This window comes from Hemibagrus wyckioides, linkage group LG17 (genome assembly GCF_019097595.1).
Source record: "Hemibagrus wyckioides isolate EC202008001 linkage group LG17, SWU_Hwy_1.0, whole genome shotgun sequence".
Taxonomy (NCBI): domain Eukaryota; kingdom Metazoa; phylum Chordata; class Actinopteri; order Siluriformes; family Bagridae; genus Hemibagrus; species Hemibagrus wyckioides.
The window spans coordinates 18,298,082-18,321,825 of record NC_080726.1 but is presented as its reverse complement, the minus strand read 5'-3'; the positions used below and the strand labels follow the sequence as shown (position 1 = coordinate 18,321,825).

The following is a 23,744-nucleotide window of genomic DNA, read 5'->3' as shown; positions in this document are numbered from 1 at the left end:
GATGCTCTCGTGCTTTGATCATGCAGCCGGTGACTCTCTCGGTGCTCTTCTTACTGCAGCTCGTGTGTGTGTCGCGCGCGCAGTTCCCGCGACCATGCGCGACCGCCGAGGCGCTCCAGACTAAAACGTGCTGTCCCGTGTGGCCCGGTGATGGCTCCGTGTGCGGCGTGAGCTCCGGCCGAGGCTTCTGCCAAGACGTGTCGGTGCCCGATCTGCCGAATGGACCTCAGTTCCCGCACAGCGACGTAGACGACCGCGAACGGTGGCCGCTCGTTTTTTACAACCGCACGTGCCAATGCGCGGGCAACTTCATGGGATACAACTGCGGCGAGTGCAAATTCGGCTACTTCGGTGCCAACTGCGCGGAAAGGCGCGAGAGCGTTCGGCGGAACATCTTCCAGTTGTCAGTGACGGACCGGCAGCGCTTCATTTCGTACCTCAACTTGGCCAAAAACACCATCAGCCCCGACTACGTGATCGTGACCGGCACGCGCGCGCAGATGATCGACAGCGCGAATCCGATGTTCGCCGACATCAGTGTGTACGACCTGTTCGTGTGGATGCACTACTACGTGTCGCGCGACGCGCTCCTCGGCGGTCCCGGCAACGTGTGGTCAGACGTTGACTTTGCGCACGAGGCTGCCGCCTTCCTGCCGTGGCACCGCGTCTTCCTGCTCTTCTGGGAGCACGAGATCCGCAAACTCACCGGTGACTTCAACTTCACCATCCCGTACTGGGACTGGAGGGACGCGAGCGACTGCCAGGTGTGCACGGACGAGCTGATGGGCGCGCGCAGCCCGCTGGACCCGAACCTCATCAGCCCCGCCTCGGTCTTCTCCTCCTGGAAGGTCTGAAACTCTGTGTTAGTCAGTGCCAGTGCGTGCGTGTGTGTGTGTGTGTGTGTAAATGGTTCCATCAAGTTCATATTCTTAATATTTTGAACATATAGAAGATAAAAAAGATTATCTACATGTCTCCACTACACAATACTGGTATGGGCTGTGTTCCAAATTGCATTCCACAAGTTAAAAATAGGATGCAAAAAGAGGTACATCACCAGCAGAAAGCTACGCAAACTACTGCTACACAAAGAATCTTAGTGAAGTGTTAGCAGTTACATAGTCACTCTGAGAGGCTGCACCCCAAACATTATACCTATGTGCACTACAAAACTGGGTGTGAAAGCAGTAAACCAATTGCAGTAGGCTACATGGGCTACATTTTAGTAAGGAACGTTAGTGAAGCTGTTGTTCTGGAAGGTAAATACATCATAATGGTTAAGGGTCACTCATATCACAAACATGCCCTGGCTAATTTGTTGCTAGTTTTTAGGCAAGCTTTAATTGAGCCATCCATCTTCCTCCCAGTTTGAAGCTCAAATGTGTTGAGAATGAAAATTCTCCAGCTTTACACTTCATTGTGAAGTCACTAGCTTCAACTTTGGAATGTGTATTTTCTAGACAAACGTTATGTAAGCTAGTGGATAGTTGGCTGAAGAAAAACAAATTTGTGATGTAAAGTGTAATCCTGGAAGTTTTTGGATGACCATACAATTCTAAAAACTCATTTATGATATGAGCTTTAGCTAGTTATCTAAGTGATTATGATCGTGTAGGTGTGTTGTGGTGTTTATTAAATACCTTTTATCCTGTACTTTATTTTGTATTTCATATGAAATAGGGATGAAAACTAAATCCCAAGTAAGTGTTGAACTATTAAACTAGGTGTAATGCTAACTAGCCTATGATTAATATCTTACTCTGTAGATAGATTTGTGGGAAGGTAGATGTCTATTTGTTAGATAGAATTATGTTTACTTTTACTCCAATGACACATTTAGTATTAATACTCTGTGTACTATTTAGTATGCAAGTATTCATGCTCTGTGGTAGTCACTGTAGTACTCTGTAGGTGCTGTAATGATGTACTGTGATACTATACAGTATACAACAGCCATATTTGTTGTTCTTTTTTTTTCTAGGTGGTGTACAAAATATTTTGTATAGTAGTACTTATACAGTACATAGTACTGTACATATTACATAGTAGTGTGTGTGCTCGACTTTTATTGCATACTGTTGAGTGGGCTAGTGTAGAGAGGAAAGTAGAGACCTTACAAGATCTACACACACAGATTTCAGATTGTGACAAGTAGCCTCGAGCACATTGTAGGTTTTCACACACTCACATGTGACTCACACGAGGGATTCTAGCACCTCATGTTCACGCACACGTACACACACACACACACACACACACACACACACACACACACACACGGTTTTGTAGACAGAAGCCAAAGCCGCTTTATTCTCAGTTCAGAGGTTCACCTACCATTGCCAGAAAGAAAAAACTTTCCCCTCGTTTTCCTGAAAAGGCTACAAGCCAGACTTGGAAGAAATATAAAGCCTGTATTTGTGTTTGTAGGTGATCTGCACTCATCCAGAGGAGTACAACGCACGTGAGGTGCTGTGTGACGGTGCGCCAGAGGGTCCACTGCTCCGAAACCCTGGCAACCATGACCCTAGCCGCGTTCCCCGGCTGCCTAGCAACACAGATGTGGAGTTCGTCCTCTCGCTCACACAGTACGAGAGTGAGACGCTCGACAGGCGTGCCAACATGAGCTTCAGGAACGTGCTGGAAGGTAAACAGAAAAACAGACAACGCACCTTGTAATATTCTTGTTAGCTGGACTTGATGGGTTTTGCTCCTTCATTGATCTAAACCCAGAAAGTGGGATACCCAAGGTAAGGAAAAGTTAACAAAGGTGGAATCGCATCAGTAAAGAAACCAGGAACTTCTGCCTAAATGGGAAGATGGGTGTGAGTGTAGAGGAGAGAAGTGATAAGTCACCTATTTAATCCTCTGGAAGACTTTGAATAATCCCTTGAGTGAGGGTCTGAGTTTATAGCATGGAAGTTCAGATCCTTGTTGTAAAGCCATAGGCGTTCCCCAGGTTGGAATTCAGGATTATTGTCTCAACAGAGGGTAACACTGCCACCTCACAGCTCCAGGGTTGATCCACTTCGATCCTGTGCTCAGGTTACAATCTGTGTGGAGTATTCTCTGTACTGCCACATGGAGTGGGTTTCTTCCAGGTTCTCTTATTTCTTCTGTCCTCCCAAACCATCCCAGGGGACTGACTACTCCTTGGGGTGTGAATGAGCATGATAGTGTATGTGTGGTGCCTTGAGATGGACTGGCATCAGCCTCTAGGGTGTTTTCCTTGACCAGGATACAATGATTACTGAACATGAATAAATGAATGAATGTCGCAGTCCTCTGTCTGTTGTATGGGTTTCCTTTTAAACCCATTCACCTTTGCAGAACCACAGCTGGAGTGTCAATTCATAAGGGGTTCCTGTCTGCACCTGGTTTTGAAGGTGATGGCTGGGATTCCATCGAAACATCCCGGGCATAATAGATTTTAGCTTCTGCACAAATTCTGTAGGTTAGCAGCTGTGGCCAGGCTAAAGACCTTAGCTGGAGGGCTAAATTGAAAAGACCCTTAGCAACTTGAAAAACAGTGGGTAATCTTGTGAGTTGGGTCTAGAACAACTAGGATGGTGGTAGAACCTGTGGAGGACAGTAGCAGGTAAATCTACTGAGATATATACCTACAGTCAGTGAGTTAGGGGTACCATTTTTCTAGAAGATCATCTGTTTGATGCTAGCATAGATGCCTCATAGTATGGCTGAATGTATCTGGATTCATCCTGAGCAGAATAAATTAACAGATCAAATCTGTGTGGTACAACAGGATGTCCTATAGCCACAGCAGTTTGTGACCAACTTGTGAAGTCATAGAAGATTCTGTTCCAATCTAAACTCAGTAGCTTGTTTCCGTACTTTGGAGGGAGCAATCACACCAGGGGGATCAAATTGAGATCACCTTCACCGTCAGACCATGATAGGCAACTCTTCACAGTTAGTGGCTACTTGGTGTTGAGATGGTGGTAGAAAACCTGGGCTCCTAATTGGCACAAATGAAAAAAAAATTGTGATTAGGAGATCTCACGTTTGAATCCTGAGGAAGTCAAACTGGTCTTGTTGTCTGAGTGAGAAGGATGGTGTTCCACATTATCCAATTATGAATGAATCATCATTAAAATGCGGATTGAGGTAGTGATAAAGATGGAGAAACCAAGGATCCATTGGAAATCTCTCCATGATACTGCTGCAGCTACGTTTTTGTCCGTCAGGTTAGATGCTAGTTGGGTAACAAAGACATTCATAGCTGGACCTACCTACACTTTTCCTTAAAAGTGTACTACATAAGGCCTGTTCCTGCATTGTGCTGTCAGATAATTGGATAACTGAATGATCAGGAAAATCCTAAAGATCAATTGACTCTTTAATGTTAAAAAGTATTATGTAAAGTGCTCAAGGTTTTAGCTGATAAGCTATTAAGGCTCCTAACCAACAACTGGAGGCAGTCCTTCATCAACGTGTGCCCAGATAATGTCCAAACACACATGCACTGAACCTCAACGTGCTCTTTCGTGTCTGCCAATCTGATCCAAAAGAAATTAGGCAATCATGTGTAAGTGTGCAGAGCCTTTCCAAAAGAAACCAAACCATACAACAAGTCACAAAACCCTGCTTCAGCAGATTTGCATGCTTAAAACCTTTAATGAGTGTGCATGAAGTCACACGTGTCTGTCACGTAAAACACTGACTATGGCATTCCATCAATCCAGTGGGACTGATTTCTTTCACCAATCTTAGAAAGGCTGTTGTGTTGCTATTCAGCACAAGCTTCACTTTCCTAACTCGAGTGGAAGTTTACCTCAGACTAGCCGGTTAGCTTGTTCTGCTAAACAACGTATGAAGCAACAGTTTTGTAGAAAAAGTGTAATGCGTTCTTTACTGCCACATCCCCATCATCGTCTTGAAAGTTACTCAGTCATTAGCCTTAGTTTTCCGCTAGTAATAATATTTACATTTACATTTCCAGCATTTGGCAGATGCTCTTATCCAGAGCAACATACAAAAGTGCTTTAAGTCTCTATCATTGAAAACATTAACACTGGTTCAATAGGAAACAGACTTAGGATACCATTAGCCTAAAACTGGATTTTTTTTATGTTTATTAAACAGATAACACTGCATAAACAAGGAAAGATAAGGGCTAGTTTAAGTGCTTCAGGAAAAGGTAGGTCTCAAGACGTCATTTGAAGACAGTCAGAAACTCTGCTGTACGGACATCTAGGAGAAGTTCATTCCACCACCTCGGTGCCAGAACAGAGAAGAGTCTAGATGAATCGGAGGGAGCGAGATGCAGTAAAGGAGGAGTAAAAAGATCTTTGAGGTAAGATGGTGCTGGTCCATTCTTGGCTTTGTAGGCAAGCATCAGTGTTTTGAATCTGATGCATGCAGCTGCCAGAAGCCAGTGGAGGGAACGCAGCAGTGGGGTGGTGTGGGAGAACTTAGGCAGGTTGAAAACAAGCCATGCAGCTGCCTTTTGGATCATTTGCAGTGGACGAATTGCATTCAGAGGAAGACCTGCCAGTAAAGAGTTGCAGTAGTCCAGTCTCGAAATAACCAGAGACTGAACAAGCACTTGAGTAGCCTGTGTGGATAGGAATGGTCGAATCCTTCTAATGTTGTACAGAAGAAACCGATATGAGTGTGTAATAAGCATGTTAGCATCTATTAGTGTCTCAAATTTGCCAAGAGTTACTGGTGTAATGACTCAAAACATCATCATCTGTCAAAGAAGTTCTTTGACAAAATAATTTAATCACATGTTAATAGTACATGTTTGTTTAAATTTCTACCTCAGCCAACCTCCTAGCAAACTTCTTGTGAAACAGATGTCCTCAAAAGGATAGGAATAACTGACAGTTTTAACATTTACTAAAGAGAGAAATGTTTCCTTTTGGGTACCGAAGTTAGCTTTAGGTGTAGCATAGCATCTGTTAGGATCTAGGTGTAGCATAGCACCCATGTCCTTACAAGGAGAGTAATATCAGTGTGTGTGTGTGTGTGTGTGTAGGTTTTGCGAGTCCAGAGACAGGTATGGCAGTGTCAGGTCAGAGCACGATGCACAACGCACTACACATCTTCATGAACGGCTCAATGTCATCAGTGCCCGCATCAGCCAATGACCCAATATTCCTTCTGCACCATGCTTTTATAGACAGGTGAGATGAATACACACACACACACACACTGGTATTGTTAAAAGTTCATCTTTTAAAGTGTCTCTTTGTATGTGTGTGTGTGTTAGCATCTTTGAGCGATGGCTACGCCTTCACCGCCCTCCGCGCAGCATCTACCCAGAATCCAATGCTCCAGTCGGCCATAATGGAGCCTACAACATGGTGCCATTTATCCCTCTGTACAGAAACATGGACTACTTCATCTCCACAAAAGACCTGGGATACGAGTACACATACCTACTGGATCCGAGTGAGACACATATACACACACACACACACACATACACAGAACACACACACACACAAACTGAGTCTCTCTCTCTCTCTTTCTCTCCAGCTCAGCGGCTTCTGCAGGAGTTTATCACTCCTTATTGGGAGCATGTGCAGCAGATTTGGCCCTGGCTGCTCGGGGCCGCAGTGTTCGGAGCCCTGTTTGCCGCGGTCATCGCTGCGATCATCAGAAGGGTTGTGAAGGAGACACGTGGCCGGAGGAACAGGAAGAATGGATACGGAGAGAAACAACCACTACTGAATAGCAGCGAGGAGGAGGACACCGCCTCGTATCAGACCACACTCTGAACACACACACACACATCATTAGAATAAAAACATCATGATCTATATATCTATACATTTATATATATATACACACTGTACTTGTACTGTATGAACACACATGAACATTTACACACACACACACACACACACACACATCATGGTACACATACTGAAGTACTGTATGAACACACACAACCATTCACACAGACACACACACACACGGATAACTCAACACACATGAAAAAACACACAACACACACATATAACCAACAGACACACATGGAAAAGTGAACACACACAAACACATATTTGGATAACTCAACACCACACACACACACACATGACTCAACACTCACACATGGACAACTGAACATACTCACAGACAAAAAATAAAACACACACACACACACAACTCAACACTCACACATGGAAAAGTGATACAATATTCACAGACACAAAAAGTGAAATAAGTGAAAACACACACACACACACACAGATGAATAAATGAACACACAAAAACTAAACACACACACATGGATAAATGAACACACAGATGAATAAATGAACACAAAAAAACTAAACACACACACATGGATAAATGAACACACAAAAACTAAACACATACACACACAGATGAATAAATGAACACACAAAAACTAAACACACACAGATGAATAAATGAACACACAAAAACTAAACAAATGAACACACAAAAACTAAACACACACAGATGAATAAATGAACACACAAAAACACACACAACACTCACATCTGGAAAGGTGACACAATATTCAGACACAAAAAGTAAAATAACTGAAAACACACAAAGTCAGATGAACACACACAAATAAGTAAACACAACACACACTGTCAGACCCAAAGACTGCACTGTACATGAATCTAAATGCTTATTATGTGAATAAAATAAACATGTTCTTTGTTAATAAAACACCAAAACTGTTTATATACTGATTAAATAAAATGCTCATAAAATTCACACACTGCAGTTCTGTATCCACACACACACACACACACACACACACAACAAATGTGGATAAATATCCATATAATATAGCATTACAATGTCATTATGCAAAATCAGCAATATCTCACACAGTATCTCTCTTTTAAAAACCTTCATTTTTAATTTGTTTAAAAACAAATAATAAAAACAATTCTCAGACTGAACGTCTGATGCTGACAATTGCAAAAAAAAAAAAAATCCACAAGAATTTGTAATTAGTGTAAAAGTGTAACAATAAAAAACAGAATAATAAAGAAGAAAACAAAAATAAAATTCTTAAATTATCACAATTTACAGCAGATGTATATAAAAAATTGAAACTAAATTTTATATTTCTATCAGCATTTAAATACATAATGGTATCAATACACATCAAAATTAAAATGGGGAAAAATCCCTTTGTTCCTAAAATTTTCCTCCTTCCTTAATATCTTGAAATTTTTTATTTATTTATTTATGCATTTATTTTTTGGTTCTTATTTGATGAAGTTCATTTTAAAGTCATTTTCAGCGTGTGTTAGCTGAAGGACTCCTTGTTGTACTCGAAGATGGTTGTTGAAGATGAGAAGGAGTTACAAAGTTTGTGTAACTCTCTGGAGATACTTTTAGGGCCACAGCAGAACACGCCCACTTTCTTACTGAAAAAAATAACAATAAATGAAATAAAATGACAGTGGTCAGTTTCTCACGAATATCCTAAATCTAATTTCCTGACTAGTTCTTGTTTTTCCTCCTTCGTTTTAAAAAAAAATCTCGTCCACATGAAAATGCAAAAACGTGGTCTGAAGCGCTGTCAAGAGCATGAACAACCAACAGGTGGCGATATAATCTCAACCGTAAAGCCATGTTGACCAATCAGAAGCCTGAGATGCCGACTTCACAAGCAGTGTTGCCAGATTGGGCGTGTTTCCGCCCATTTGGGCTTCTTTTGGTCACGTCTCACCAGGAAAAAGTGCATTGGGTGGGTTGATAAAATCTGGGATGTTTTTTGATGCCGGGTTTTTATTTTTGACTATAAACATATTTTATTAATTTTCTATTCAAACGATTAAATAAAGTGTAATATGTAATGTTGGCGTTTTAATTATATGGTTCAGTTTAGCCAATAAGGTTCAGGAGAGTCCTGTCCAGTCAGACTTCAGTCTTGATTAGCGGGTTGTTGTAATTGTTCTACTCGTTAAGCCGGTATCACTAAGTTATTAATTGTTGTAACTGTTTGTTATTGTATTAGTTATAACGGTATGCATTTTGGGCTCGCTTTTTTTTTTTTTAATGGGCGGGTTTTAAGCTGTAGTTGTTCTTGTGGACAGGGCCTCAGTTCCTTGAGCTAGTAAACTAGTCCTTCTAATCCCTATCTTTAGTTGCCTAGAATTGTCCGAGTTCCTAGCTCCAGTACCCTAGTCCTCATAGTTATTAATAATGGAGGCCTTCTTCTAGTTCCTTAGTCATTTCAACCATAACTTTACATAACTAGTCCTCCTAGTATCCAGCTCTAGTTCTTTAGTTCCATATTCCTCCTAGTCTTTCTAATACCTAGCTCTCATTACCTATTTATTCTTTTTTTATCCAGATTGCTAACTACCTCTAGATCGCTAGTCCTCAAAGTTCCTTGCTCTAGTTCCTAGTGCTCTTATTTACCAGGTTTAATTTCTAGGTCTGGTTCTCCAGGTGTATAACTCAGTTTAAGTTAAGTTGTCTTTATTTGTCACTGATACATTAATGCACAGTGAAATTCTTTCTTCGCATATCCCATCCTTAGGGGTTTGGGGTCAGAGCACAGGGTCAGCCATGATGCAGCACCCCTGGAGCAGGGTGGGTTCAGGGGCCTTGTTCCAGGGCCCAACAGTGGTAGCTTGGTGGTACCAGGGCATGAATCCTGATCTTCCGGTCAATGACCCAGAGCCTTAACCACTTGAGTTACCACTGTTATCAGATCTACTTCATTTATCCTTCAGGTTCCTGTAGTAGTTGTCTGTTGGGTTCCTGACAAGTTCCTAATTTCTTCTAGCCCAGAGATTAATTCCTTTAGGTTTTATATTTCTAGTGTAATTGTTTAACCTAGTTCCAAGGTCCAAATTACTGAGTTCTTCTAGTTCCTATCCCTAGTACCCGAGTAATTTCTAGCTCTGGTAGCCTAGACTTCCTACTTCTAGTTCCTTCTAGCTTTATAATTATAGCTAGCTAGTAACCTCTAGCTCTTCACTCCTCATTAGTACTTAGCTCTAGTTCTTTAGTTTTGTATTCCCTAGTTTTAGTTCCCTAGTCATCCTAATACTACACTAGTTCTCTAGTTCCCTAGCTATTCTACTTCCTACCTCTGGAAGTTCCTTGCTCTAGTTCCAAGGTCTAGTTTTTAATTCCTAGGTTCCTGTAGTAGGTTGTTGAGTTCCTATCTATTTTTTTAATTAATTCACTTTTGCTAGAAGGACTAGGTAACTGGGAGATGGATGTTCCACAAGAACAATCCATCCCAGTTCCTGGTTACCTAGTCCTTGTAGCTCCTAGCTCTAGTTCTCTAGCCCTGTAGTCCTGACAGTAATGTGAACTAAAATATAAAGAGCTTTTATATAGAGATTTATTCCGTTAGTAAATTAAAAAAATTCTCTGCGTTTCAGTACTTACTGCCGATTGGCTTTCCCTATCTCCTGAAAAAGATGCTTCCAATTGGGTCGACCAATCAGCAGCCTGGAACTCAGGGGGCGGTACTTTTCTTCTCTGAGGTTCTGGTAAAATAATATCATGCTAATTATAAATCATTAATAATATTTAAACATTAATAAAATTATAATTAGAGAATAATTGTAAAGAGTTAAAGCAATTCTAGATAAATGTGTAATGATCTGATGTGTGTGTGTATGTGTGTGTGTGTTACCTGTAGCTTATGTGTACTTGTGAGATAGAGACGAATATTCAGGAAGTCAGGGCGATTCTCCTCCCACAACTACAGAGAAAAGAGAGACAGCGAGAAAAGACACACACACACAGAAAGATAAAGAGAAAGGAGTGCAGTTATTGCTCTAAACAGCAGATGGCAATACAGACCATATATGTGTGTGTGTTACCTTGCGATATAAACTACACAGCAGTTCAGCAAACCAGTAGAAGCACTGCAACTCTCGACACACCCACACAAAGTAGAGTCTCTGTAGCTTATAGTGACGCCAGTCATCACTGTCACAACCACACACACACACACAGGTCAATAGATAAAGGGTTCTCTATGTATCTATGCATATTAAGGTTACAATTAACATCAATTCACTTAAACACACACACACACACTTAGGTAGACACACACTCACTCACACACACACACACACACACGTAGGGGGTATTACACAAATCAGGTTAACTCAGTAACCCAAACACTTCAAAAATCCCAGAGCATTTGTTCACATGAAGGAAGTTCATCCTAAATCCTGTTCGGTTACTAAGGCAACAACCTGCTCAGCGTCAGGCTGATGTTTAGCCTTATCTTAGCTCGGGCAGGTCATGTGATCTTATTAACATCTGTTAACACGTTATACAATAGACCATGAAGCATTCTAGATTCTGATCGGTCAATAGGTGTTGATTAATTATCTTTAGGGTCCGCTCTAAGAATGGTTCCTGCTGTAATTCAAATCACCTGATGTGCTTGTTATCATTTCCATAGTAACAGCTGTTTCACAAGGACTTGTACGATAAACAATGAGTGAGTTTTAAAAGCATATAAGCTTTCTGAGAGAAGATCTTTCTCTCACGTGTGGAAGGAGTCTCCAATGTCAGTGTTTTCTTGGTAACGTGACGAGTTGTGTGTTTAGTGTCCAGCTGAAGGTGTTTTTTTGACGTGTTCCAACATTGTGTGTTTGCGTCTGAACGTAAGGTTCTACAATGCTGTGTGACTCAGTGGGAACAGGACACATCTGGATTGTGTTAGTGGAACATGCTGTTTCTAAAGGATGTTATAAATTAGTCTGGATTTTATTACATTACTCTGAAATAACCACCAGGAACACACACACACACAGGTAAACAAACACAGATACACATGGGTACAGCCACAGACACACACAGATAAAGACATACAGGTAAACATACACACAAACGCAACAAGTAAACACACAGTTACACACACATACTTTAGGTAAATACACACACAACTAGTTAAACATACACATACAAAGATAAACACAATGACACACACACAGCTACACACATACTGTACATAGAGTTCAACACACACATACACAAAGACATAGAGGTAACACACACAGTATGTACACACAGGTAAATACACACACACACACACACACAACAGATAAACATACTCAGGTAAACAGATACTCAAACACTTGCTGACACACACAGGTCAACACACTCCGCTTGTGTGTGTGTGATACTCACAGCAGTGTGTGTAGAATGCAAGCGAAGGGTGTAACACCAATCCCTCCAGCTACACACACACTCACTTCATAATTAAACACTTCCTCAGACGGACTTCCAAACGGACCATCCACATACAGCCTAGGGGGCGGAGTCACAAAGTACAGCAACCAATCAGATCAAAGCACCACACATGCCACTGTGTCTCAAGCAACCGGATATGACATCACACTGAGACCGGCTTCTTATAAAAACAACAGGAGATGAAGTAGCGCAAGTATCTACACACACACACACACACACATTTCCTGAACACGATAGCATTCCCAAAGCGTGCACACACACACACACACACACAGTATACACACGTGAACATAAAAACATACAGACACACATACACAACAGTATAGACATATACATAAATACACACATGAATACACAAACGGTGTACACACAATCACATACAGACACACACACATATACACACACACACATATGTAACATATTTGAGTGCTTGGGAATGGATAAGTTAGACACACACACAAAATTTGGAAGCAGATGAGTTTCCATGACTCATTCTCATTGTTCAGTGCATTGTAAAAACAACACATATACACACACACGTGCACACACGTGCACACACACACAAAAATCCAAAAGTTTACATACTCTAATCCCAAAGTACTGAAGAGGTCAGTAGGTCATAGCTTTTCACCACTCAGGGAGATAAAACGAACATTTCACACACACACACACACACACACACACACACACACGTACTTGGGGTATCTGTGCTGATGCATCATGGGAAGGATCTCGGAGTGTTCTGACTCGGGAAGCAACAGCTGTGAAAAACATTCTATAGAGAAAGAGAGAGAAAAAGTGTGTGTGTGTGTTTGTTATAATCTCGCCATTATTAGTTTGTGTGTGTGTGTGTGCGTGTGTGTTTGTGTGTGTGTCTCACTCGTCCAGTCCCCAAGCACTCGAATATGAATTCCAAATGTTTCTTTGTTCTGGGTTGGACACTGAAGAGTAAAAATATAGAATGAGTCACACACATACACACACATATATACAAAGACACACACACACAGACTCTTCCAGGAAAGTCCCTGGTGTGTATCTGCAGAACCATTACATCATCAACACAAGCAATCACAGGCACATATAAACAATAACATAAAAGCTATACACACAAACACACACACAAATACACACACATGCACACACACATACACAAACACACACACATACTCACTGCAGTCAGAGTGAATGCATGGTTTTCAAATGATGAAACACTTGGGCAGTTCAGCAGAATGTACTAAGGAACACACACACACATAAGAAATGAATGCTTTATAGTTTTATAATAACAGTATATGCATATATGGGGCGGAGCTTACTTGTCCTGGGCGGGGCTTAAAGCCACTCTTCAGCATGCGCACCTCAATTACATCACAGGGGTGCCTGGAGACAGATACCACGGTAACAGGGGTGCTGCCCCTCACATAGCGATACACTCTCTCGGCACAGTACAGACAGAGAGGAGCCGAGACCCACAGCCACGTCTACAACACACACACACACACACACACACAATTAAATCAATTATACATATAATCAGCAGGACAGCATGTTGTCTTAATCAGTTGGGGAATGTATTGTTTCTGATTATACCAAACACACACACACCTGGGGAAAATGAGGATGAAACTTGGCCTCTTCACTACACACTGTAGGTGTGCCTTTGACTGACTCCACTCTCTTTCCTTCTCTTGCCGTCGGATCAGTTGGACGCGTCTGATTGGCTAAGACGCAGCCTGGTGGGTGGGCTTCCACATTCGTCTGGTACTTTAAAACCCCTCTGTATAACAAGGAGGCTAGATGTGATTCTGGTTGGTTGGGTGTGTGTGTGTGTGTGTGTGTGTGTGTATGAGCGAGAGAGAGAGAGAGAGAGAGAGAGAGAGAGAGAGAGGTCTTACCCCAGCACATGCAGCATCAGTATGATGTAGAAGATTATGAAAAGATTGTGAGTGTACCAGAAGATCTCATAGCTGCACACACTGTGGAGACACATACACACACAAATGAATGAAAAAGAAAATAGACATAGACATATGAAATGAGAAAAAAATATAAATAAATAAATAAATAAAAATACAAAGAAAGAAAGAAAGAAAGAAAGAAAGAAAGAAAGAAAGAAAGAAAGAAAGAAAGACTTTGACTTGACTTTAAACTCTTTATTTACCAAAAGTTAAAAAAAAACATTAGTGCAAGTTAAAAAATGAAAATAGAATAAAAAATGAACAATGACAAGACGCAAGTGGATGAATACATAAATACAAAGGAAGAAAGAAAGAAAGAAGCAGGAAAGTAAGGAAGAAAGGAAGGAAGGAAGGAAGAAAGAAAGAAAGAAAGAAAGAAAGAAAGAAAGAAAGAAAGAAAGAAAGAAAGAAAGAAAGAAAGAATACATGAGAGTATCTGCTTGTGAAGTGGTTAGGGGAAGTGGGCGAGTATGCATTGAGAACAGAGCTGAAGTGGATCAGAAATGGAATGAAAGAGCCTTCAGTCCTCTTCAGGGCAGCAAGTGTTAAGTGCCCTTCAGAGAGCCCTGGGGTTGGGGGCGTGTCTTATTGAGGACGAGAGCGGGTCATTGAGTCTGCTGAAACACTCATCATACTGCAATCTGAACACAGCCACAGGCCAGAAAGCACACTTCAATCAGAGAAGGGTGCAGTCAGAGACACTGTAATCACTGAAGTGTGTGTGTGTGTGTGTGTGTGTGTGAGGTTAGACGTGGGTCAGCTGACAATTTACAAGTGCCCACTTGTTACGAGGGTAAAAGACAGGAAGTAAAGACAGGAGAGGGGGGAAAAGGGTAGAAGAACAGAGAGGAGTGGGGGAAAGTTAAGCGAAAAGGAGGATAAAGGCAAGATAGGTGTGAAAAACATAAATAAATGAGGAGGAAGAAATAAAGGAAAAAGATAAAAATAGGAAATGAGAGTAGAAAGGACAAGAACAAAAAAGAGGGTTAAAATTCAACAATGAAGAGAAGAGAAGAGTAAAAGGAAGAAATGAGTGAAAGGTAAAGAGGACAAGAAAAGTAAGGAGAAACTGAGGGGACAAGAGAAAAAGAAGACTGCAAAAGAAAGCTGAAAAAAGAAAATGAATATAAATAAAAAGAAAAGAAAAGGAGTATAAAGATGAAGAAAATAGAAAAGAAGACATTAAATGAGAAAAGAAAAGATGAAATTAAAGAGAGGAGTGAAAAAGAGAGAGAGAGACAGATTTACCGTATACTGTGCGAAGACGCTGTAAACATCAGGAATAAAATGAGCACCAATAGGATGCCTGTAATCCCAGGAACTGACCAATCAGAGTGAAGGAAACGATCATAAATCACTGGATCCGCCCCAAACACTACAACTCAGGTCTGCTTTAATGTTCTTACTAGATATCTGATCCGTCTTACTCACCTGTGGTCAGAATGAGGACACGGGGATCCTGCACCAACACACACACACACAGGGTCATTAAACCTTAATATAAAAGATGCAGCTTTGTGTGATCGTAGTCATAGTAGTGTGTGTGTGTGTGTGTGTGTGTGATTTTGAGTGTGTGTGATTTTGAGTCTGTGTAATTTTGAGTGTGTGTTTTCGTGTGATTTTGTGTGTGTGTGTGTGTGCGCGTGTTACCTGGCCCCGGAAATGTGCGACATTGAGGTCAGGAAAATCATCTGAGAATCGGACAGAGAAGCTGACGGCATTCACCAGATGAGCGCTCACATGTACCACTGTGAACACACACACACACAAACACATTATCTAGATAAACGTAGGACCACATATATCTTTTTCCACAGAATAAACTACATAAAAAACACAATAAAACTGGACAGATTCTCAAAGCAATACTTAAACATGATGTCCAGACATCAGCGATGACGTCATTACCGGAACATTCACACAAGCAGATACACACTTCACCTGAAAGCCACCAAACTTCCCAACACATGCTTTCAATTTCCAGCACTCGGATAATAACGCTAACACAATGTTAAACAGCTAAGTACTAGCAACTAAACTAGTTACTTTCACAAACGCAACCTAGCTTCTAAGCTTAGCATTATTGTTTCTGATATTTTGTTGGTGTGTTTCAACTTATGTGAAGTTCACGTTCAGATTTGTTTGATTCGTTCCCTGAAGTAAAAATAGCTAACAACGGTCGCTATTCTGTATTACTATTCTGTAATATAATATGCACACGATATAACAATAATAATAATAGTAATAGTAAGAAGAAGAATCTTCGCACTGGTTCTGTCAATTTGTATTAAAAAAAAGTATAATTTGTATAGAAATTTGTGTAACAATTTTTTAAAACTCACTCAAACTTTTGTTTGTCAGTGTAAAAATTACACTGATTACATCTGTCAGAGAAACGTTTGAGAGACGGAGAAGGCTGTCAGCAGCAGCTGAATGGAAGGAAATCCAAGTGCTTGATCCTGACCGAGATTGGTGCGTAAAGTAACGTATTCGCTCACTGACACGTTTCACAGCTGCCTAGCTCCTGTGTGCTTTGTATCCATCCATCCATTGTCCATACCCGCTTTATTCCTAATTAGGGTCACAGGGATCTATCCCAGCACACATTGGGCGAAAGGCAGGGGTACACCCTGGACAGGTCGCCAGTCCATCACAGGGCCACACATATAGACAGACAACCACACACACTCACACTCACTCCTATGGGCAATTTAGAATTACCAATCAACCTAATGTACATGTTTTTGGAATGTGGGAGGAAACTGGAGTACCCAGAGTAAACCCACGCAGGCACGGGGAGAACATGCAAACTCTACACAGAAAGGCCCCTGTTCGAATCCAGGATTCCAACCCAGGACCTTCTTTCTGTGAGGCAACAGTGTTTTGGCAACAGTTTTGTTGGAATGTCCTAGCTAGACTTCAACCTACAGATTAACACTGTTACAAAGTGCTGGCACTGGATACCCCTTCCAATAGTCTTCAGTCATCATCCTTTTTATTGTAGCTGTTACCATAGAAAGATGACATGATAAAACAAGCATGTTACAACATGTAACCACGGATTTGCGTTATCTAATCACAAAGCTGTGCTCTTAAAAACTAGCTAGCTAAAGTTACTTAGGAAACAGGATTTCAGTATGATAATGAGCAGAAAATTAGCCTGTGCTAGTTTAAAACACACACACACACCTCCTGCTACAATGAAAAACTAGCGAGAAATACAGTAAACTAACTCATGTTTATTGAAATGATTGAAAACAACTGAGTGGAAAATGAAAAGGACAGTAAGTCTTGTGTCGATGTCTGCAAAATTTTACTAGAAACTGACTTGTGGTAATGTTAGCATCAAACAAATTAGCCTCTTGCAAGTTAGCTGCTATATTTACTTAACGTTGCTGTGTGGTAAAAGAAAAAAAGCTCTGAAATCCAAACTGTGGGTCTGTTAGTTTTTGTTTCCTTAGCAGTATAGAATGTCCTAGAGCGCGCACACACACACACACACACACAGTACCCCCTGAGGAGGAGTCTGACAGCATGCTTTAAGTATGCAGGACCGAGGATCTGTTCAACAGCTGATAATCTCTCTCTCTTTCTCTCTCTACCTCTTTCCTCCTCCCTCTATCCATCTCTCTCTCTCTCGACTCTCATAAACCACTTTATGGCACTGTATGTCACCTTGTTGCCATGGCGATAGGCTGCCTCAGAACTTAAAAACTCTGTAATTAGAACAACAGCAAAAATCCTGAGGGAAGACATACAGTAAAGATTCTAGAAGTTTCTATCAGTCTCTCTCTCTCTCTCTCTCTCTCACTCACACACACACACACACACACCTGTTTACCAAGCAGCTGGTCCACTTAGATTTCAGCACCAGTCTAAAATAATTAGCTGTGTTTTCTTTAAACGATTGATGCTAACTGGGGTAATTAGCTGTTAGTAGCTATGATAATGGGTGGATCTTGTGGATCATCAAATATACACACAAAAAAATCAATAAAAACAACTACAAATATATTTCTATTATATAATTGCTGATGCTAATTAGCTAATTAGTTTGTGGTAAATGTTTAGAATTAGCTCTTTAGCTGCTGATTTCATTCCCATATATAGAGTTAGCTAGTTGTGGTTAGATATTTTAGCCAGTGTTTCACTAGATGCTAGTGGCTTGATTAGCCCTGAATGTCCAGCTCTAGTGTGTGCTATAAGGATTCATGAATAAAAAAACGAAATATAGCTAGTAACATGCTATTGTAACTTGAAGAGAAACGGAAGATTCTAAGATGCTAACTGTGGTCATTAGTCATTAGCAAGGATACTTGAGGCTAGAATGTTGTATTTGGTTAGTTATAGCTAGTTTTTTTTTTTTTCAGTATGATTTTATCAGTGTTAGCAACCTAGCGACGGCTCACCTGAGAAGACGCAAATAGCAACACCACACGCCACGTGGAAGGTTTTACTTTTATCCAACAACCTACGCACTTTTCTACTGTTTACCTGAAACAGATGATAAACATTGAGTTTACATTTCAGTCTCAGTTTCAGTTTTAGCAAGGAGTTTATCTCATGCAACACTGAACATCTCTCTCTCTCCCTGTCTCTTTCTGTCTGTCTCTCTTTCTCTCTCTCTCCCTGTCTCTCTCTTTCTGTCTTTTTATGTCTGGCTGTCTCTCTTTCTGTCTTTTCTGTTTGTCTGTCTGTCTCTGTTTCTCTGTCTCTGTCTTTTTATGTCTGCCTGTCTCTCTCTGTCTGTCTTGCTCTCTTTCTGACTCTCTCTCTTTCTGTCTGTCTCTATTTTTGTCTTTTTCTGTTTGTCTGTCTCTCTCACCCTCTCTGTCTGTCTTGCTCTCTTTCTGACTTTCTCTCTTTCTGTCTTTTTATGTCTGTCTGTCTGTCTCTCTTTCTGTCTTTTTCTGTTTGTCTGTCTGTCTCTCTCCCTCTCTCTGTCTGTCTCTTTTTCTGGCAGTCTCACTCTCTTTTTGTCTCATTCTGTATGTCTGTTTCTATCTCCCTCTCTCTGTCTCTCTTTCTGTCTTTTTCTGTTTGTCTGTCTGTCTCTCTCCCTCTCTCTGTCTGTCTCTTTTTCTGGCAGTCTCACTCTCTTTTTGTCTCATTCTGTATGTCTGTTTCTATCTCCCTCTCTCTGTCTGTCTCACCGTCTTACCTGTGTTTGTCCCCTCAGTACAGTGAGGATGGATCTGCACATTGGCAGAAGGACCAGGCTGCAGTTCAGGTTCAGGACAGATGCTGATGCTCGGCTTACACACAATCCTAGCTGCACACACACACACACACACACACACACAAATGAGTTAAGTTGTTTATTAAAATGGTAACAACTTCATAGTTACTGGCTAGTGTGTGTGTGTGTGTGTGTAGATTGTGTATACATGTAGTCAAATATCATATACACACACACATACTTAATATATATTGTTTCCTTAACTGTAGAGAGAACAGACTTTGTAGTGTGTGTTTGTGTGTGTCTGAGCCCCGCTAATATGCTATATGTGATCTTCCTGTTCTCTTTGTAGAAGCTGACATGCTGCCACATGCTCCCCTCTGCTGTAAGGAAATACTCTCTCTCTCTCTCTCTCTCTCACACACACACACACACACACACAGTGTGACATCTGTTCACTTTTCTACAGGTAGAACATAGTGTGTGTGTGTATGTGTGTGTGTATAATATTTGACTACCTCACCACATCTACACACAGACTGGACACCACACAAACACACACACATGAACATTATGTTCACTGTATAGTTAAAGAAAACACATATTATTTAACTACATGTACATTAACCACACACTATACACTCCCCACACTCAGTTGACATGGATCATACCATCATGTGTGTGTGCGTGTGTGTGTGTGTCTCACCCCCAGCATGTTGTGTAAGTAGTAATATTGTGCTCCACTGCAGTACAGCATGAACGTCCTCCAGAAGAGCCACACACTCACACCTACCCATATCACCTAAAAACACACACACACACTTCTGAAAACAGTTCATTCTTGGAGCGTTCAAAACATTCAGACATTTCCAGATTAAGAGCTGTGATTGAATGTTGATGTTTATCAACATGGCAGAACTGAGGGCAAATCAGTTAGCGGTTGATGCTAAGTGGAATTACAGTCATAGTAAGTGTATTTTTCTGTAAATTTCCAGCACTTCTGAGAAAAATGTTGATATTCTTTATCAATCTGATTTGTTTCCTATGTCACCGTGTCTTTACGTTTTCTATAATAAATGAATTGAACCAGAAAATTCCCAAATCTGATTGGTCAGAAGGAGGCGCTACTGCTCACTGAACAGAACCATTCAATTATTTATAACAATTAAATGTTGAGTTAGTGTATAGTGCTGCATTAACACATTCAGTGTTTTGAGTAGAATTAGCAACTTCGTTGTTTTGAGTAGAATTAACACCTTCAGTGTTCTGAGTAGAATTAACACCTTCAGTGATGTTTGTGCATAGAATTAACACCTTCAGTGTTCTGAGTAGAATTAACACCTTCAGTGTTCTGAGTAGAATTAACACCTTCAGTGATTGTGCATAGAATTAACACCTTCAGTGTTTTGAGTAAAATTAACACCTTCAGTGTTCTGAGTAGAATTAACACCTTCAGTGTTCTGAGTAGAATTAACACCTTCAGTGATGATTGTGCATAGAATTAACACATTCAGTGTATGGAGTAGAGTTAACACTAAGTGTTTTGAGTAGAATTAACAACTTCAGAGTTGATTGTCAGCGAAATTGATTTATTCTGAGCAGAATTAACACTGTCAGTGTTCTGAGTAGAATTAACACCCTCAGTATTTTGAGTAGAATTAACACTATCAGTGTTTTGAGTAGAATTAACATATTCAGTATTTTGAGTAGAATTAACAGTGAGTGTTTTGAGCAGAATTAACACCTTCAGGGTTGACTGTGAGTAGAATTAACATCTTCAGTGTTGATTGTGAGTAGAATTAACACCAGCAGTGTTTTGGGTAGAATTAACACCCTCAGTGATGATTGTGAACAGAATTAACACCTTCAGTGTTTTGAGTAGAATTAACACCTTCAGTGATAATTGTGAGTAGAATTAACTGTCAGTGTTTTGAGTAGAATTAACACGATCAGTGTTTTAAGTAGAATTAACATCAATGTTTTGAGTAGAATTAACATCTTCAGTGTATGATTGTGAGTAGAATTAACACCTTCAGTGATGATTGTAAGTAGAATTAACTGTCAGTGTTTTGAGTAAAATTAACACCTTCAGTGCTGTGGGTAGAATTAACACTGTCAGTGATAATTGTGAGTAGAATTAACTGTCAGTGTTTTGAGTAGAATTAACACTGTCAGTGTTTTAAGTAGAATTACCATCATCAATGTTTTGAGTAGAATTAACACCTTCAGTGTATGATTGTGAGAATGTAGAGTTAACACCGGCAGTGTTACATACACCACAAGTTTACAATTAACCCTTAAAGTGTTGAATTAAAAAGGAATTTACGATGAATTCAACATACTGTGTTGAGTGAAACAAAGTTAAAGTGTTAATTCTGCACCACAAGAGTAAAGATTCAACAGAAGTCAACACTGCAAACGATCGCTAGCTAATTAGCATTTTTCGCTACTCAAGGGTAGACAGATTACTTAAAACCAGTCAGAAATGATCGAATAACTAATTTAGCTAGTTAGCTATTGTTGTTCAGGAAAATGATTATTAACCAGACATGCGGAATTATAGAAGTATTTATCTGAAGAAGCCATTTCACAAGCAATCTTTTGAGTTTTATGCTAACATGCTAACATTCTGTTACTTCTGTCAGCCATTTTAGACATTTTACACAAAACACAGCGTTTGTCTTGTTTAACTGTGTAATTGTGCTCACATATTTACACACTCATATTTCCATAAACTTTTACAAAAAAAAAATCATGACATTATTAACAAGTTGTTTAAGTTAAACAATATGTTTCATTGACTGTCAATTTGCTATGCTAACCAATCTGCTATCTGCTAGGCAAATCAATTTGCTATGCTAATATGCTAAGTTTACGATACTTTTGTCACATTTTGCCCTAAAGATTAAAAGTATTTGTTCAACTTCTACGCTAATGAGATCATTCTGAGGTAGATTCAGCTGAAAGTTCGATTAAGTTATTATTATTATTATTATTATTATTATTATTATTATGTTCGATTTTATTTAACTTTCTTAGGCAACACAACAGAGCAGCTTGTTCAGCAAAGCAGGATTTATCCACGAGCGGAAAAACTAAGAATAAACTAAGAGCTGCTGTTCTAATCAGTGCAGAATTTAATAGAAAAGACTCTTCATGTAACACTGCAATTAAATTAACACCCACTACACATACCGCACAAACTGGGATTAATTAATTACACACACACACATACACAATGTAATTCAACACATTTGAGTCAGTGGTGTGTGTGTGTGTGTGTGTGTGTGTGTGTGTTCAGTACCAGCACGCAGTGTTTTCCTCCCTCGTTTGTCAACCAGTTCTTCAGAGACAGACCCATATCCACAGTGCGCGAGCTCCCGGCGTTCAGTCGGTGCTCAGTCCGCCTTCAACACCGGACCGGGTTCACTCCACTCGCCCTCTACTCCCTTCTTTTTCTCTCTCTCTCTCTCTCTCTCTCTCTCGCACCGGCCGGTTGCACTCGGGTTTGGACTCGTCGGGAGCGATTTTCTCCCACCACTATAGGGGGGTGGGGGGTGGGGGGGAGAGGAGGGGGAGCTTTGAGTTGCGGAAATGGGAATGAATACCGCTTTCTTTAAAGCTGTGTGAAAGCTGACAGAAAAATAAAACTTATTATTATTATTATTATTATTATTATTATTATTATCATTATTATTATTGTTGTTGTTGTTGTTGTAAAAAAAATTACATTACCAAAAAAGTGATACAGAATTCATAATATGAATTTAAAAAAAAAAAAAAAAAATCAATAAGTACAACAAATAAAATATAGAAATGTATCGTGTTGGCAGCTGCATCGTACACACTGTATGACAGTGTTTATTAAATGTTTTGTAATAAAAAATAAATGAAAATATATGAATGACATAAAAGTTTCATTATTAATCATTAAGGTTTCTGATTTAAAAAAGGTGATTAAAAATATTAAGTCAAAAGTTGCATCAGTTAAATGACTATTTAGTGGCAAAAATCATGCAGTATATTCGTTTTTTTTAATTAATTGTAATAAAAGTAATGAAAATAATAAAGCCTTACAATCCTATATCTTTTTTTCTTACATTAAAAATAACAATATTTCCGAAATGAACATAAGATTCTCAGTTGAACTCTGTTTAAAAATGTTCCTATTAAATCCAAACTAAATAAAACTTACCAACTGTTAGGGAGCTTTACAATCTCAAAACAAAACGAAAAAAAAAAAAATTAAAGTTCGTCTTCAAAAAGTAGATCTTGAAGTTTAACTTGCTGATAGAGCGCTGATGTTAAAAGCTTGTAAAGCACTGGACTGAGTAAGAGTTGGTCATTAGCGCCATCTGGTGGAGAAGAACAGGCTGCACATTAACGGGTGTGTCCTTGCATATTAAGCC

General features: G+C 40.0%; 2 protein-coding genes across 6 annotated transcripts; one reads left to right on the top strand and one right to left on the bottom strand.

Moving 5' to 3' along the window:
• tyr (tyrosinase) lies at positions 1 to 7,842 on the top strand. Its single transcript, XM_058414486.1, has 5 exons — positions 1 to 848; positions 2,428 to 2,644; positions 5,999 to 6,146; positions 6,233 to 6,414; positions 6,502 to 7,842. The coding sequence occupies exons 1-5, from the start codon at positions 21 to 23 to the stop codon at positions 6,741 to 6,743; spliced, it is 1,617 nt and encodes a 538-aa protein (XP_058270469.1). The 5' UTR covers positions 1 to 20; the 3' UTR covers positions 6,744 to 7,842.
• A 365-nt stretch (positions 7,843 to 8,207) lies between these two features.
• On the bottom strand, positions 8,208 to 22,875 carry LOC131368384 (NADPH oxidase 4). Of its 5 annotated transcripts, none has more exons than XM_058414481.1 (18): positions 22,640 to 22,875; positions 20,042 to 20,137; positions 19,318 to 19,428; positions 18,566 to 18,650; positions 15,807 to 15,904; positions 15,588 to 15,615; positions 15,405 to 15,477; positions 14,094 to 14,174; positions 13,804 to 13,975; positions 13,515 to 13,679; positions 13,370 to 13,432; positions 13,076 to 13,136; positions 12,892 to 12,970; positions 12,133 to 12,252; positions 10,809 to 10,917; positions 10,619 to 10,687; positions 10,369 to 10,469; positions 8,208 to 8,384 (listed from the first exon to the last, which is right to left on the bottom strand). In XM_058414481.1, exons 1-18 carry the CDS (start codon positions 22,694 to 22,696, stop codon positions 8,264 to 8,266), a joined length of 1,689 nt encoding a protein of 562 aa, XP_058270464.1. In that variant the 5' UTR covers positions 22,697 to 22,875; the 3' UTR covers positions 8,208 to 8,263. The 5 variants fall into 5 exon arrangements, with proteins under 5 accessions (XP_058270464.1, XP_058270465.1, XP_058270466.1 ...); XM_058414482.1 differs by having other exon boundaries at positions 19,318 to 19,424; XM_058414483.1 differs by lacking the exon at positions 12,133 to 12,252.
• Between the last annotated feature and the right edge of the window lie 869 nt (positions 22,876 to 23,744).